This window comes from Somniosus microcephalus, chromosome 12 (genome assembly GCF_052327205.1).
Source record: "Somniosus microcephalus isolate GS21.2 chromosome 12, FLI_Smic_1.0, whole genome shotgun sequence".
In the NCBI taxonomy this organism is placed as follows: Eukaryota; Metazoa; Chordata; class Chondrichthyes; order Squaliformes; family Somniosidae; genus Somniosus; species Somniosus microcephalus.
Genome location: NC_140998.1, coordinates 188314974 through 188330406, shown reverse-complemented (window position 1 = coordinate 188330406; position 15433 = coordinate 188314974). Strand labels below are relative to the sequence as shown.

At 43.0% G+C, this 15433-nt stretch overlaps 1 protein-coding gene across 1 annotated transcript in view; it reads left to right on the top strand.

The window, feature by feature from the left end:
• LOC147109775 (rap guanine nucleotide exchange factor 2-like) overlaps positions 1–15144 on the top strand; it is a 44880-nt gene extending 29736 nt beyond the window's left edge. Inside the window, exons 5-8 of the mRNA XM_086002370.1 lie at positions 2357–2568; positions 5248–5371; positions 8531–8736; positions 14905–15144. Of these exons, the coding sequence (XP_085858496.1) occupies positions 2357–2568; positions 5248–5371; positions 8531–8736; positions 14905–15125 (763 nt within the window). The 3' untranslated portion in view covers positions 15126–15144. The remainder of the gene's footprint in view (positions 1–2356; positions 2569–5247; positions 5372–8530; positions 8737–14904) is intronic.
• Positions 15145–15433: the final 289 nt, after the last annotated feature.

Below are 15433 nucleotides of genomic sequence, written 5' to 3'. Positions count from 1 at the left end.
AGTAAACCTCTGACATAAGTTAAAATATTTGCTTGGAATATATCTTTTATTATGATTGAAATATTTAGATTATGTAACTAGTTTCAGTTACAAGGAAAAAGTTTGTAAATTGTAGTCCCAGTGCTAGAATATTGTAGGGGCAAAGGATAAGTGGGTTAGACCAGCAAAGGAAGTCTCCTGTGTAGGGTTCTCAAAATTCCCACATTCCCCCAAAATTATGGATCAAGGGACCCTGTTTGGACAAGTTATTAAAAACAGGGTCCCCAAAATGGCTTCTGTAACCTCGTGACCAAAACCGACAGGATTTTTGAAAGCAAGGCCCTGCAGACAGGCAGGCCCCGAAACGAAACTTAAAATGCAGGAATCTGTGAAAAGGACACTCTGGAGCCAGACAGCTAAAGTATACACAGAATATGCATTCATTCGCCTTGAAATAGATCAAGCTAGAATGGGCCTAGAATCGAGGCCATTAGGCTTCTGCATATTTAATCAGTAACAGCTCACAGTAGCCATCAAGTCAGGATGGGGACAATTAAGCTTCATCCATGACAAACAACCAGGACATCGGGGCCATTAGACCTGGAGACAACTGCTCCAGTAGTCGTTAAAATAAATGGCTGTAATCATTTAAACAAGCCCACCAAAAGTTAGACAAAAGGACTGACCTGATTTGGCGCGCAGATAAGGAGTTGAAGAACGGGTATAATTGTAGGCCCATCAGTGGTGATCGCTCTCTTGCTCTGCCCTCTTATCATTTGGCTTTTGGCCTGCTGCCGCTCGTTCTCGTACCCTGGCCTCATGGCGGGCTCTCTTCTCGCTCCCCGCGCTGCTCAACAACCAAGGATGCCCATTACACCGGGGCCAAACGTGGGAGAACAAAATCCGATTCGAAATCGCACAGAACACACAGGCCACAAACGGGCAGACGAGACGAGACGAAGAAGAAGGTGAACCGGTAAAGGCAGAGAAGGGCAGCGGAAAGACGCATTGGGGGACAAAACGCCCAGTTATAAGCTGGCGTTTGGTGAATAAGTTGGCATTGTGTGTATAGACAGTAAAAACCCCAGTGTAAGAGCCCAGTTTTATGAATAAGCTGGTATTTTAAGCATGGGTAGTGAAATCATCTAGACGGTAAAAACCGCTAACCGACCCCCAACCACAACGTTACCGCTGACGGCCGCCCAGGGAAGAAGAAGACCCATCACGACTCGACAATGATGGTAGCTGAGGAAAAAGGAGGGTGCTACGCATCAACAACTTCAGCGCCGCGCCCTGAGACCATGTGGTGACGGGATACCCCAAAGGACAGCAAGAGCGGACCTCAAAATCAACCCATTTAAAGCAACAGGTTTTGGATTGGTGAGCATGAATTCCTGGCCCCTCATAGCTTAATCTAGTTAGGTATAGGGGGTGGGGTAAGGATAAGGGGATTGTTAATGTAGTTGTTTTCCCTCGATGTGCCGTGTGTTCCCCATTCCCATATAAGTGTAATTGTTTATGCCTGTATTTCATACCAGTAATTTTCATAAGATTGTTTTATTCTGCTTTTAATAAAATGTTGGTTTTCTTGCACCAAACCACTTGTCTACTCGATTTTCTGTATCGCCGCCTGTACCTAAGTCCGGTGTCTGGAACCCAGAGGTGTGGGAGCGATTCGAACCGCTCCAAGGCAGTCCGAGGTGAAGCTGACTGGGCGCACGCCACCCCCTACACTGGCAATCCCCAGTGCTTGCTGAAAATGACAGTGAGCCAAGGACTCCTCATTAACCAGCATTACTGACTTTTGCAATGAATTCGAGGTGGAAATGGAAAGTGGGGTGTAGCGATTGTTACGTTTTTTCTGTTCATTGTTAGCAATATTAAAGCTAGAGCTGAATAATACAAACAGAGAATATATTTCTGCTTTAAACTCAGAAAAATGTAAAGTTTATTTGAATCAATCGTGGAAAATATGAAATTCTAATGGTCTAAGTTGTGCTGTGGATCTTATTGTCTTATAAAGATGCTGTGTTTACAAATGAGAAATGTTTCTGCAGGACGTGTTCACCGGTTATGTTGCTAAATGTGTGCTGCACCCTTGCTGAATGGTTTTGGCTACTGATATTGTGAATTGAAACCTACCCACAATCTTCATTTCAACCCATAATGGCAAACATTCAATGGTTCATATAAAAAAGGGGATACACATCATTTCTGTCCAGTGTTTTAGAGATTGAAACATTGCGGTTTAATAAAAAATTTTTAAAGGTGGCTAAATTTCAAGTTAAGTTGGCGGTTTACTTCTTAAAAGACCTGTTTAGATTTTGTTGTAAGTAATACATATTGTAATTTTGTTTTGTCTTCTCTCAAAACCTAGTGGTCTACAGCTTGCACCGGTGGCACGACTGCGGAATACATGGGAAAAACTTCCACGCAAATATGAGAAGTTATTTCAGGATCTTCAGGATTTCTTGGACCCTTCCAGAAATATGGCTGAATACTGCAATGTTCTCAATAACCAGAACCTGCAGTCTCCCATTATTCCTCTCTTCCCTATGATCAAGAAATATCTGACATTCCTGCATGAAGGTAGCTCTATTTAAAAAAAAAATTGTGACTGTGGTTTCATTTTTGCAGTTTTCTCTACTTTAAATATCAGTACTTTTTTCACACCATGCTCATGATTTGTCAATTATCTTGTTACGGTAGCACATCTTGCATTACCATTTAATTACTTTGTGGGGAATTTTAACCTGAAAAAACTTGGGGCGAGGGGGAAGTTAAAGTGTTAAAAGTCTAAATCCTGACCCCAACCTGCCTCCGACCCGCCCACTTCTGGGTTTAACTGAGGGGTCACGGGCAGTCAACCCACTGCCAGGAGGTGGTTTGGCACTTTAACTATGATAATGAGGTCTGGAAGCCTCATGATTTAAGCTGGTGTGCAGGTTTGACTGTGGTTGGCCGGGAATCCCAGGCCTCAGGACTCCCGGTAGCTGCAGTGAGGCGAGGACCGCCATGACTGTTGCACTGACCCCTATTTATGCCACGCTATTGCGTGTTCAGCAGTAATTTCAATTTCATCTCGGGCCTTAGGTAACTAATATAAATAACTCGAGCTTTATGAATTTATCTGAACCACTCAATTAAATTACTGTGTTGTGATCATTTCTAGTTATATCCTATTCTCCACTAGATGAAGCTATGTCACCACAGGTCAATTTATTTGTTTCCCAATAAAGGTACACTTGTGTATATTGTATCTTGTATACATCGGAATGCTAACTAAGGGAAATATTGAAAACAAAGTTTTACTCTTGTCATTGAGCTTGTGCAAGCCCATCACTCTTCAAGTATGAGGAAATTATGTAGTCACAATATGACTTGGTATTTATCAATAACAGTCTGTGATATGGGGACTGAAAATAAGAAGAATTTGAGGATCTTTCTTCTATTGGGTGAAGGGGTTCCAGGCCACTACCCTGGCCTGAACCCTACTGATGGGGCCCACATCCACCGATGTGGAAGCCAGTACTCCTCACCTCACTGGGCGTACAACTCTCCACAGATGCACCGGATCCCAACTGAGCCAAAGGTGTAGGTACTGCCGGTGTAGGAATCCCTGCCCCTGGCTTTGTCCCATTGCAGTCAATTGCCTGGTAAGTGTGAAGGAAGGTTTTGTCCCTAACAAGGCCTGGACACTCTGCACTCCACAGAAGAAAATGCCACAAATTCTTATTTTTTTAAGTAAGTGATCAGCCTCCTAACACAGCATATGGCTGCAGTCGGGTGCTTGGGTAACCCCTCCCCCCAGGATGGACAGGCACTGGTGCTTCCAGCCACCATCGTGGTCTTTGTTTTCTGGTAGATTCTGCTGGTCTCCTAGCAGAGTTGCAGCAGCAGACTCACAAACCCCCCAAAAGATTTCTGTATTGTTCTTTATCCTTTGTAACAGTTAACTTTCAAAGAATACCGAAATATAGACTGAAAGATCAATGACTGTTAAGGTGACTTTTATTTGTCAAGCTGAGAAATGCTGATGGTACTGGAAACTGCACGCCATTGGGCCTAGGTTTTTAAAAAACTAGGTCAACATCCCTGGGCCGCCTAGTTGAGAGGTGATGATAGAACTGAGCTCTGGAGGTTACAAACCCATTAGTTTCTTATGTTTATTTATGATGCCCTGCTTTTGAAATGATGGAAGTGAGCCCAGCAAAGCTTTCTGTCCCCAGTGACATTCACTTCTACCATTCTGAGCTGAGTGCAAAACACATGAAAATCATGACTTGAAAGTAGAATTGGTTAATCTTTGCATTCAGCAAGGCAAGGGATGTTAGTGCTGGGAAATGGCTTCTTTCCTGCTTTGTGTATCGTCTCAGCATCAATTAATCCCACATTAGATGCACCACATTCAACTGCACAGTAAAGCTTCCTCTATTTTTTGGTTAACTCAAATCTTTGAAGAGAACTTTCGACTGCACTTCATACATTTTTTCCAGCATTCTCACCAAACATCCTTATGTCCCTTCAGACTGAGCTTTGTTGAGTTGAGGTTGCTAAAGCTCATTTTACATAAGAATGTTATAAAGTTGAAGAAAGCTTTCATCCCGTCAGTCTCGGCTGAGCTCAGACCGAGGTTCCTTAGCTGAAATGACTCTATGCTGGTCCATGCTGCTACCAAATCCACTATCAAAACAATTTTTTAACTTTACATTTTTATAGTGTTTGCAGGCATTTGGATGATGTAAAATCCTGGGAAAGAAATTGAGCTTAAGAAAGTAAAACACAGGAAAATCATAGGTCTAACTACACAGTCTAATCTTTCAGAATGCCATGTATTTATAATTACGGTGTGATTTCCCTTTAACCTTCCATTTTCACTAATTAATTTGCAACGTCTACGTTAGCATAGCTGCTAACCATTAATAGCTCTATCCTGATTTACGGTCGGTGCCGTCCTCCTACCAACATCCCTATTATTGAAAGCAATACTCATCATGCAGCCTCATACTCTGACTCATTCCTTCACTGTTATAAAACTTTGGAATTCCTTATTTCACTCAGTCTTTCCTTCCTCCTACAATTTTCAGACATTCAAAACTCAAGCTTGCTGTCATCCATTCCCTACTTCCTGATTTACCTTTTCAACCTTGATGGGGTCTCAGTCCTTCGCATGGGGTTCTCTGGATGTTAAATAGACATTTTAATGTGTAAAATTGAAATCTGTTTAGCTGTCCTCGTCAGGAATCATTTTATTTTTTCTTCCCTTAGGGAATGACTCCAAAGTGGAAGGTTTGGTGAATTTTGAAAAGCTACGGATGATTGCTAAAGAAATCCGTAATGTTGGCTGTATGGCTTCAGTTAATATCAATCCTGCTTTTATGTTCAGAACAAGGTTAGTGCTATCTGTTCACAGAATAATGGAATCCATAGTGATGTAAATTGAGCCAATGAAAATTATTCATTGTACAGAATTAAATACCTCCTCAGAAAGGCTGGATGTGGATAAAATTGCTTTTTGTTCTTAAAAGAATAAGCACAATTCAGATTGTTTCAATCCAGAAAACACAGCAGCATTGGTGCTCTGAGGACACAAACACCTTGCTTTCCATTGAAGTAACCTGCCTGATACCTAAGTGCTAAGAATTGCATAATCAGCAAAAAAAGAAGTGTAATTATGTTACAGTTATTTAATCATAGTTATTTTGGCGCTGTATGTTTTTGGTGTTTCATCCAGGTGTACAGTGTTTCACAAATTTTTTTGAAATGTCTCTTTCTTCTGCAGTGCAATGCAGGTCTTACATTAGCAGTCTGTAGACGACAATTCAGAAGTGTCTTATATTTTATACCATTGAACAGGAGCTAAATGAATGCATCAAATAGCTCCTATTTGTTACTATAACTGACAAAATTGTGTACAGTCCCGTATTTTGCATATGCACTGTTTTGATTTTCCAAAATCAAAAGTATTAAATCAGTTCAAGTTTGTAAACCCATGATGGTGAGAAATTGAAAGTACTGACCAAAGAACAGCTGTAGTAACTTGAATAACAAAAGCCCTCCCATAGCGTCCTTGCACTCATTTTACTCGTTCCTCTTGGAACTCTCTTTAAAAAAAGATCGTGGTAAAGTACATACATGTGTATCAGCAAGGACTTGCATGCAGCAAGCTAGCATGTGCACCGTTTTCAAAAAAATTAGATTCCGATCCTGGGCCTCCTCCAACTGCCGACGCGCAGTGCTTGCGTAACCCAGGGGCGCAGTTAGTTCGATGCATCCCCTGGGATCACGTGGGCCATGGAGAACCAATGGTAGCAGGGAATGCCCATTCATAAATTTGACAGGAAGAGCTGTCAAAAGTATAAATACTATAAGCCCCCAAAACATAACTAAAACTTCAAATAATTTTTTTTTTAATCACATTTTAAAAATCACTATAAATTACATAAAATAACTATTTTAAACAATATTTTAAATTTTTGAAAAATTAATTACAGTTTCTAACGGGGCTAAAAATAAACTTACCTTTCTTTAAAGTATTTAAAAATAATAAACCTGTGGAAAAAATGTTTTAATTTTCATTAATTCACCACTTACCTTGTTAAAAGCAGGCCTTGCGCCTGCTTTTTAAAAGTGTAACTGCTGGAGACTTAGGCCTAGAAATTCAGTTGCTTGCGCCACCAGTTTGCACCCAAAGAGGCCACTCAGAGGCTTCAGCGCCATTGGCCACAACCACCGCGATATTTAGCGGGGCGCTAATGGCGGCGTTAGCCTGTAGCGCTACGCCGCCACCAATGACGTCATTGGTGTGCGCAGCGCCCCGCTACCGCCCCGAACGCCATATTAGGTCGCGCCCGCCTCTTCCGCGCCGGCCGCAAATAGCGACCGGTACACAGGGGCCAACCTGTGGCGGTAGTGGAGCGAGTTAAGGTGGAGGTGCGGCCGGCCGCTTTTTTGGCGGCCGCCTGCCCGCACCTCCGTCCCCGGCCTCCTACACACCCCCCCGCCCGCGGCATTGCCGGCTGTTTCCCGAGAGCCCGGCACTTCTCCTTGGTGCCGGGCTCATTTGCCGGCACTCGCGAGCGGGGATCGCGCTGTTGCAGCCACCTCCCCCTTAACAGTGGGAGGAAGGCCTGCAGTACCGCTGCGTGCCGTGCCGCAGCGGGTGGCGCTGCGGCACTTTGCGCGCCGATATTCAGTTTCAGCGCCCCAAGCGGGGCGCGGGAAGCCTCGTTTAGCGGCCGGCTTCCATTTGGGGCGCAGAAACTGAATATCCCGATGGCGCAAGTGGCTCCGCGCGCAGTGGTAATTCCGGCGCCCAGGCAAGCTTGGCACCCCAAACTGAATTTTTAGCCCTTAGACTCCCGGAAAAACCTGAAAAAACCCCGAAAGTTCCATGCGCACGCGCTGCCTCTCCGGCGCACGTGTTCGACCTCTGAACCCCTTCAGTTAAGGGAACGGAAGTTCTGGTTTCCCACGCATGCGCTGTGCATGCACGAAACTGGCACTTCCGTTGGGCCTACGCGTGAGTACCCAGCGCGTACTCACCCGTGGGGACCCGAATTTCTGGGCCAATATATATGATAAATTGTCAGATTTTTAGCCCTGAAAAACAGTAACTGTTTAAAAAGTCTTTTTAAAGATAGACATTTAAAAAAATTGACAGTCATAATTATGTGGACAATTAAGTATTATAATTACAATATACTTCCCCTTTCCTACAGCATTAGGGATTGAGTTTGACTTCTGGTTTCATCAGTGGTTCAGCTTAATGTTGGGTTTGTATCTCCCTTGACAGTAGTTGATAGAGATACATTTTAATAAACTTTAGGTACTTATAAATGGAAAATTGGATTTTATTTTTTTAACTTAATTTACTTTTACAGGGAAAATAACCACATATTTATACATAATTTGTTAAATACTTCCACTGTAGTGGAAAAGTTTTATTCTAAATATTTATCTGTATTTATTGGCATCCTGGTAGCTCAGATGATGGGAGTGATTTTTGAAGTCTCAGCATTCAGTGATTTTTGGGCTAAGCTGCTGATGGATTGCAGTCCCAGTATCTCTTTATCTATCTTATGTAGAGGGAAAAGTTCCATTCTTTGTGAGTGGAAGAGATTGGCTGCTTAAATTGTACCTTCCTTCTGATCATAAAGTGGTGTAGAGAAATATTGAGTTAATTTTGTTTTTAATATTGTCAGGATTTATTATAACTGCTATTTAACATCAGCCCTGCATGAGCTTCAACTCCTGCTCCAACTGTTCTGCCGGAGTCTTAGCTTCTTTTAAACCAGTGGGCAGAGATGCTTATAGTGCTGTAAAGTTTGATTGCCAAGTTGAAGCAGGATAGGGCTATCTGCAGAGTAGTTGCTGGTTTTTATTTCCCTTTCACTCTTCATTCCGTTTCCTTCATTTTTGTCTGTCTGACTTACTGGAATGAGGCAGTGTTATTTTGAGCTTGAACAAGACTGACCTCAATCTGACTTTTGCATGTCCCAGTCATTGACCTTCCATGCTGAAACCAGCGGCATCTCTCTTTCCCCTGCAGCAGGTTGTTGAGCTACGGCAATACAAATGCTGCAATGCTAGACGAGAAACGGGTACGTCGCAGCTTGTTTCTCAATGCAAAGGATCTCTACGAAGATGCAAAGATGGCTCGGAAAGTAAAACAGTACCTTGCAAACCTTAACCTTGACATGGATGAAGAAAGCCTGCAGGCCTTGTCACTGCAGTGTGAGCCAAGTACTAAAAGATGTAAGTCACGGAACTTTTTTATATTCTTTGAGAAAACGTTAATTAATTTGCATTGTATCAACAAATGAAGCAACCAGTAGTTCAGATTTCATTAGGCTGTGGGTTAAAGGAAACATTCAATTTCCTTCCAGTTGTGAAAAACAATAAATAACAATTTTGAAATGGTTTATTAAAATACTAGTAGTCTTGACTTTAAATATGATGTTTTGTTACAAAAGAAATAATTTATAATATGGTTCTTCTGTATAATTAAAATGAGATAATCCATTATGAAGTTAGGATTTTAAATTCTTTTTGTGATAGAACATCTGGAGCAATCTATAACATTCTTTCACATGCAGTGTTTTAACTAAAAATAATGCCTGAATGTTTACTTAAAACTTCAACCTTTAAGTATCAATTGAGTGCTCCCGATTCACGACTAATATGCCAATCCCATTCAGCAGGTTGAAGCTGCTGTCATTGCTGTTCAATTTGCAGGTCCAGTGAAATGACAATCACCTTGGGTGAACTGGTTTAAGTATTTAGCACTAATATTACAGTTTAAACACTAGAAAGGCTGCAATAAACCAACACTTAATTAAAAACATACGATGTTAAATATTTAATTCTTATTTATGGTATTAATGAGAAGTATTCCCATGGGGACCAATTTTGAAGTAAAACCAAAAAAATGTTTTTTGGATGATTTTAAGAGATATGATAAAGCAGTATCTTCCTATAAAAAGCATGATGAGGACTCGGATTTTGCAATCAGCGGCGAAGGAACAGCACTTGCCGTTCACCTTGCTGACATCTGCCCACAAAGTTTTGACCAGCTTTAGACTACAGATTTGCTCTAATGCGACGTTTTTCCCAGAGCACCGCCCACTACAGGGGATCTGTGGCGTCTGTGAGCAGGTCAGGTAACAGCAAGGCTATTCAACCAATCAGATTGAAGAATCCTCACTGAGACACGCAGGGCTGGATTTTCAATGGGGCCTGGAGGCATGATTGGAGGCATGGGGGGGGGGTTAAAATCGCGAAAACTGGCGGGCGGGACCCCGCCGCCTGGTTCCCAACTCCGAGCAACTTTAAATCAGTGGAAGCCCTTGCGATTGACAAAAATATCTGGATTGCGATGGGGTGCCTTAAGGGCCACATGTGTGCAGTCAACGACGCCCTGCACCCTTGGAAAGCCTGCCAGATGAGCTATTCCAACCGCACGTGCCGTGACACTTGCTTGATCATTGGTGAAATGGATGTGATTGTGTGCGATGGCAAAGAGGGCATCGGTTACCTGCGTGATGCAAGTGTGTGCGGCCGCCTGAGAGATGCCGTTGATGTCTGCTGCTGATCCCTGGAATGAGCCTGAGGCAAAAAAAGTTGAGTGCGGTGGTGACTTTGATGGCCACTGCTAAGGGTTGTCCACTTGGTCCTCTGGCCTGCAGGTCTTTTTGCAGCATTGCACAGATGTCACCCACTACCTCCCGTGAAAGTCGGAGCCGCCTTTGGCACTGCTGCTCAGACATGTTGAGATAGCTGACCCTGTGTCTGTAGACCCTGTTTGGGTGGTATCTCCTGCGCTGACAGGCTTCCATGCGCTGGCCCCTTCTGGCCTGTGCATCTTCAGGTGGGTGAGCAGAAGCTTGGCGCTCTTGTTGTTGCTGCTGCTGTTGGTGCTGCTGTTGTTCCTGGTTCTGCTGGTGCTGCGGCTGGTCTTCGTCCTCATCTAATGTCCAGAAGGGAAGGAAATAAATGGCTCCCATGCTTCTGGTATATGCCTCAGTTGAGGAAGCGCTCAGTGAAGGTGGCGAGAGGGGTTTCCCAGGAGGTCACACTGGAGATGGGTGTCAGGCTCCAAACTTCCACAGCTGTGGTTATGCCTTCTAAAAGTTCCCCCAGACCTGAGACTACAAAGTCCTACCACCTGCAAATGATGGCTGATCAAATCTCCACTTAAATGGTTGAGCTGCAGCTGATAGTCAGCAATCCAATTGTGCTCCCACCAGCTTTCACCGTCGTGTTTCAGAACAGGCGTGTTTCACGTGGGAAAAAGGTTAAAATTGCAAAGGCCTTTCAAAATGGCATTATAGAGGCAATTTAGTGCTTGGTAAGGGCCTTAATGGCCTATCCCGCATCTTGGAGGCGGGACGGAGACTTGACCATTAGACACGAATTAATGAAAATTGCTTGGAGGCGGGTTTGGCCCGCACGCCAGTTTTTGCAATTTAACTCCCCCATACGCCTCCAATCCCGCCTCCACGGCCCAATGAAAATCCTGCCCATAGTGTATAGCATCGGATGTAAGATTACATCGGTGTTCTGGTGTTTTTCCCTTTACCTTTGGATGAAACTTTGCAGGACATTCCTTTGGGGAGTTGCATGGGTTGGGTTGAGTCCACAGTAGTGCAGATTTGACATGGTTTTAGAAAGGAATGGGCGAAATGGGACGTATTACCTTTCCTTGTTCCATGTTTTATCTTCTTGTGAGCATTGATCATTAATGAGGCTGCGATAATCTCATTTACATGTGCAGGTTCAACAACTCCAAGTCAGATCCCTTGACTATTTCAACACAATGTCCATAATACCTACAGATAGATTTGAAATATGCAAAAATGTGTTAATGAGAAATCCTTTAAAGTTTTTCTTTTCGAAAGGTCCTGAGAGTGATACTTTTCCAAATTGGTGAGGACCAATATAATGACAAGGGTAGAAACTATCTAATGTAATTATCTTCATGGGCTCTGAATATGGTTACACTAACCCTTTTGTTAATTATTTTATTTTTTTGTAAGTATTACAATTAACAAGTAATATAGAGACAGGTTATATTGTAATTGTAGATGCTATACTGCCAAAAGTACACGTTTAAAATCTCAATTTCTGGATTATTTGATAGTTAAATGGTTAAGATAATGCTTACAGAGCAGATTCATTGACTGTCTTGTACTGTAGCTGCATTAATTATGTGGAATTTTGTTTCAGCCATGGAATTTATATAAAAAATTAATAGAAACACATTTGAGTATATTATACATTGCTGATGGTGTATCAATTGGCAAGCTGTAAACCTAAGGGACCGGGTAACAGATGTCTTCAATCATGGAGAAGTGCGGTCAATATTTCAAATGGGATTATGCAGTAAAATGAAAACGTGTTTCATCTGTATCCATAAAATGTGACTTGCAAAGAGGAGAAAACAATGAGTTACTTGGATTAGCAATACACATCCACATTAATTCTCGAGCCAACTGGATTTGCAGTTTGGAGAACCACAAAAGAGATTTTATATTGTAAATAAAGCATGATTCATTTTTTCAGTAAATTGTTATATAAAGGCTGAATAGTACACACAAAAAGGCAGAATGCTTACTTCCATGGAACAAATAGGCACAGCGAATGTTTGCAATGGAATCTTTATTTCATGAAAAGGTTATAACCAGACTTGAAAATAACAGAAATGCTGTATTGGGACTAAGTTGGAAAAAATGGCCCTTGGTAAAGTTTTTCTTGTGTCAATAATTTGCAGGCCTCTAGTTCACATTTCCATTGATGTGACTGAAAAATAATGCCCCATAGCATTTGGACACAAATAGCACTTTAAAGCTCGATTTCCTTTAAACCATTAGCATCTACCAGAATATGTGTCTCTTGAAAACAGTACAAATCAGTATAGTTAATAAATTCTATTGCTGCACTCATTAATTCAGTAAAATTTGCTCATGAGACCTGGAGTGGTTGACACATATTATGGTGGCTTCACAAAAGTACCAGACAGTGAAATACATGGCCCAGGATTTGATTTTTAACAGGTAACTACTGATTTCCAATGGTGTTGTTTATGGGTAGTCCAAGGTCTGGCACATGGTTGTAATGTGTAGATTCTTATGTGGATCTGTGTTTAACGTCCTTTTAAGGCCACTGCTCAGACACATCCTCTGAGGAAGTGTTTAGAATAGTCACATCCTCAGATCAATTAAAGGCTAATTATTGGTTGCAGTTGCTTAAAATTGACCGTGTTTGTAAATCCCTGATTCTTGCACTGAGGGTAGGCCCTGTTAGGAAAAAAAGAGCAGGATTTGGCTAGCTTTCTTTTTCTTTTTTTTAAAATACTTTTGGCACTTTTGAAGTGCAACCTTTTAACTCTGATACATTCTCACTGGATGTAAGACGTCCATGGCAAAGCACACGGGATATTGGACAAGAAAACGGGTCGGCTAAAAACCCCACAAAGATCAGCATTGAAAACAGAAAAAGGTGCATAAAATAGAAAAGAAAAATATACTAGCAAAAATATACAATAAGTGCAAGAAATAAATGTAAAATAATTTATTTAAAATAATTTATTCCTTGCACTATTTTTAGGTATATTTTTGCTGTTTCAAAAAAAATTATTCAATGTTTATGTACTTGGCTGTTTTCTGTGCTGGTCTTTGTGGAGTTTGTTTTGCCCATCCCTTTTCCTGGCTACTTGGCTCTCTGCATGCCATAGAAACAAATTGCATATAATCCATTGCAGACTTGCACAATTGTAAAGACTGCAGTGAAAAAACATTTTGAAACTGCTGTGAAAAGAAAGAAACAAATAAGGGTTGCATGTAAAGTAAGACTAACTCCAGATGTGCCAAGAATAAAATCAGGTTTGATTTCTCATCGGTGGTCGCTGGCCGACAGCTGCGTGACCCACTTCACCCACAGCTGCGTGACCCAGTTCGCCCACAGCTGCGTGACCCCCCTTGGCCCACAGCTGCGTGACCCCCCTTGGCCCACAGCTGCGTGACCCCCCTTGGCCCACAGCTGCGTGACCCCCCCCTTGGCCCACAGCTGCGTGACCCCCCTGGCCCACAGCTGCGTGACCCCCCTGGCCCACAGCTGCGTGACCCTCCTTGGCCCACAGCTGCGTGACCCCCCCTTGGCCCACAGCTGCGTGACCCCCCTGGCCCACAGCTGCGTGACCCCCTTGGCCCACAGCTGCGTGACCCCCCTGGCCCACAGCTGTGTGACCCCCCTGGCCCACAACTGCGTAAACCACTTCACCCACAGCTGCGTGACCCCCTTGGCCCACTACTGCATGACCCCCCCCTTGGTCCACAGCTGCGTGACCCCCCTTGGCCCACAGCTGCGTGACCCCCCTTGGCCCACAGCTGTGTGACCCCCCCTTGGCTCACAGCTGCGTGACCCCCCTGGCACACAGCTGCGTGACCCCCTGGCCCACAGCTGCGTGACCCCCTGGCCCACAGCTGCATGACCCCCCCTTGGCCCACAGCTGCATGACCCCCCCCCCCCTTGGCCCACAGCTGCGTGACCCCCCTTGGCCCACAGCTGCGTGACCCCCCCTGGCCCACAGCTGCGTGACCCCCCCTGGCCCACAGCTGCGTGACCCCCCTTGGTCCACAGCTGCGTGACCCCCCTGGCCCACACGCATGTTCCCTACAGAGAAAAAAGATGGAGACACAAAGAGAAAAATAGGTAAGGCTAAAACAGTAAATCGAAAAACATTAAAATCGACCATAATATATGAATATGAAATTTAAGCCAATCAGGTGCAATTGTGACACCCAAGATATGAGGACAGGGGCATGTGCGATATGCACTATTTCTTATATATCTTGATGCAAAAGTATGGAGAATAGGTAGTTCACTGGGTTAGAAAACTGTCTTCACTCTGCTCAGGACGTATCTCTGAAGCGAGTACATGGCTGGAATTAAAAGCTCACTCTGGTACAGCTCACTGGTGCTCCAGTTCATTGCACCAGTTCAACAATGTTTTAAAACGTAAAACTGAAAACTATATATTTTTTATTCCACCTGAGGTGGAGGAAAAGATTTTTCAACCTTTTTTGTGTTTATTCCTTTCCACAACTTGTAAAACTAAAGGACAACTATAGTTTTACAAACTGTCCTTTGCAGCTGTGAGTCTTGTGACCTGCAGCGTGATGACATTGTTGCACGAGATGTTACACTTCTGAAACAAAAACCGCAGGGACCAAAAATAAAAATAAATCAACTAATACCAAAGCATTTGAAACAAAGCTGAATTGCAGCATGTTTCATTCCCCCATTCCAAGAAATACATATCTTTATAAGTGACAGCAAGTTAAGTGATTTAAAAATTGTCAGTTGGAATCTTGCTTTTTCAATGAAATCTGTACATATGTAATTTTTTTCTTCATTGGTATCTAGTAGCCAAGAGCAGAGGAGAAAAGAAAGCAGGGAAACTTTCAGATACATCTCCAGTTGCTCCCAGATCAGGGGCACAGCATCAGAAGCAGCAGCAGAAAGTAAATCAGGCCCTCCAGGTCCCAGCTGTATCACTGTATCCATCACACAAGAACGTGCAATTTAAAGACCTCCCTCCATTTGGTAATAACATTTTAAAGAATAATTTGCTGCTCTGCTTTTGAACTAAGCGTTTGCTCTTTCCCTTCCACAAAGTGTGCTTGAAAAATAACCTGTCTGCAGAGCCATTTCAGCAAAATATCAAGTGCTTTTGTTCCAAAGACTTGTGAATTTGAATATCTTTTCTTTACAATTGTATATTTGTTCAGCATTATTTTGCTTTGTGTTGTAACCTGAAAAGTGGACCTGGTGTTGTCAGGTCGACACTTAACCCTTTCCCCCTCAGAGCGGACTAAGTGATATACAAAGTCGACGCTTAGCTTTGGTACAGATGACAGACTTCGAGTGAAGGATGGTTCAAAACGGTCTTTAT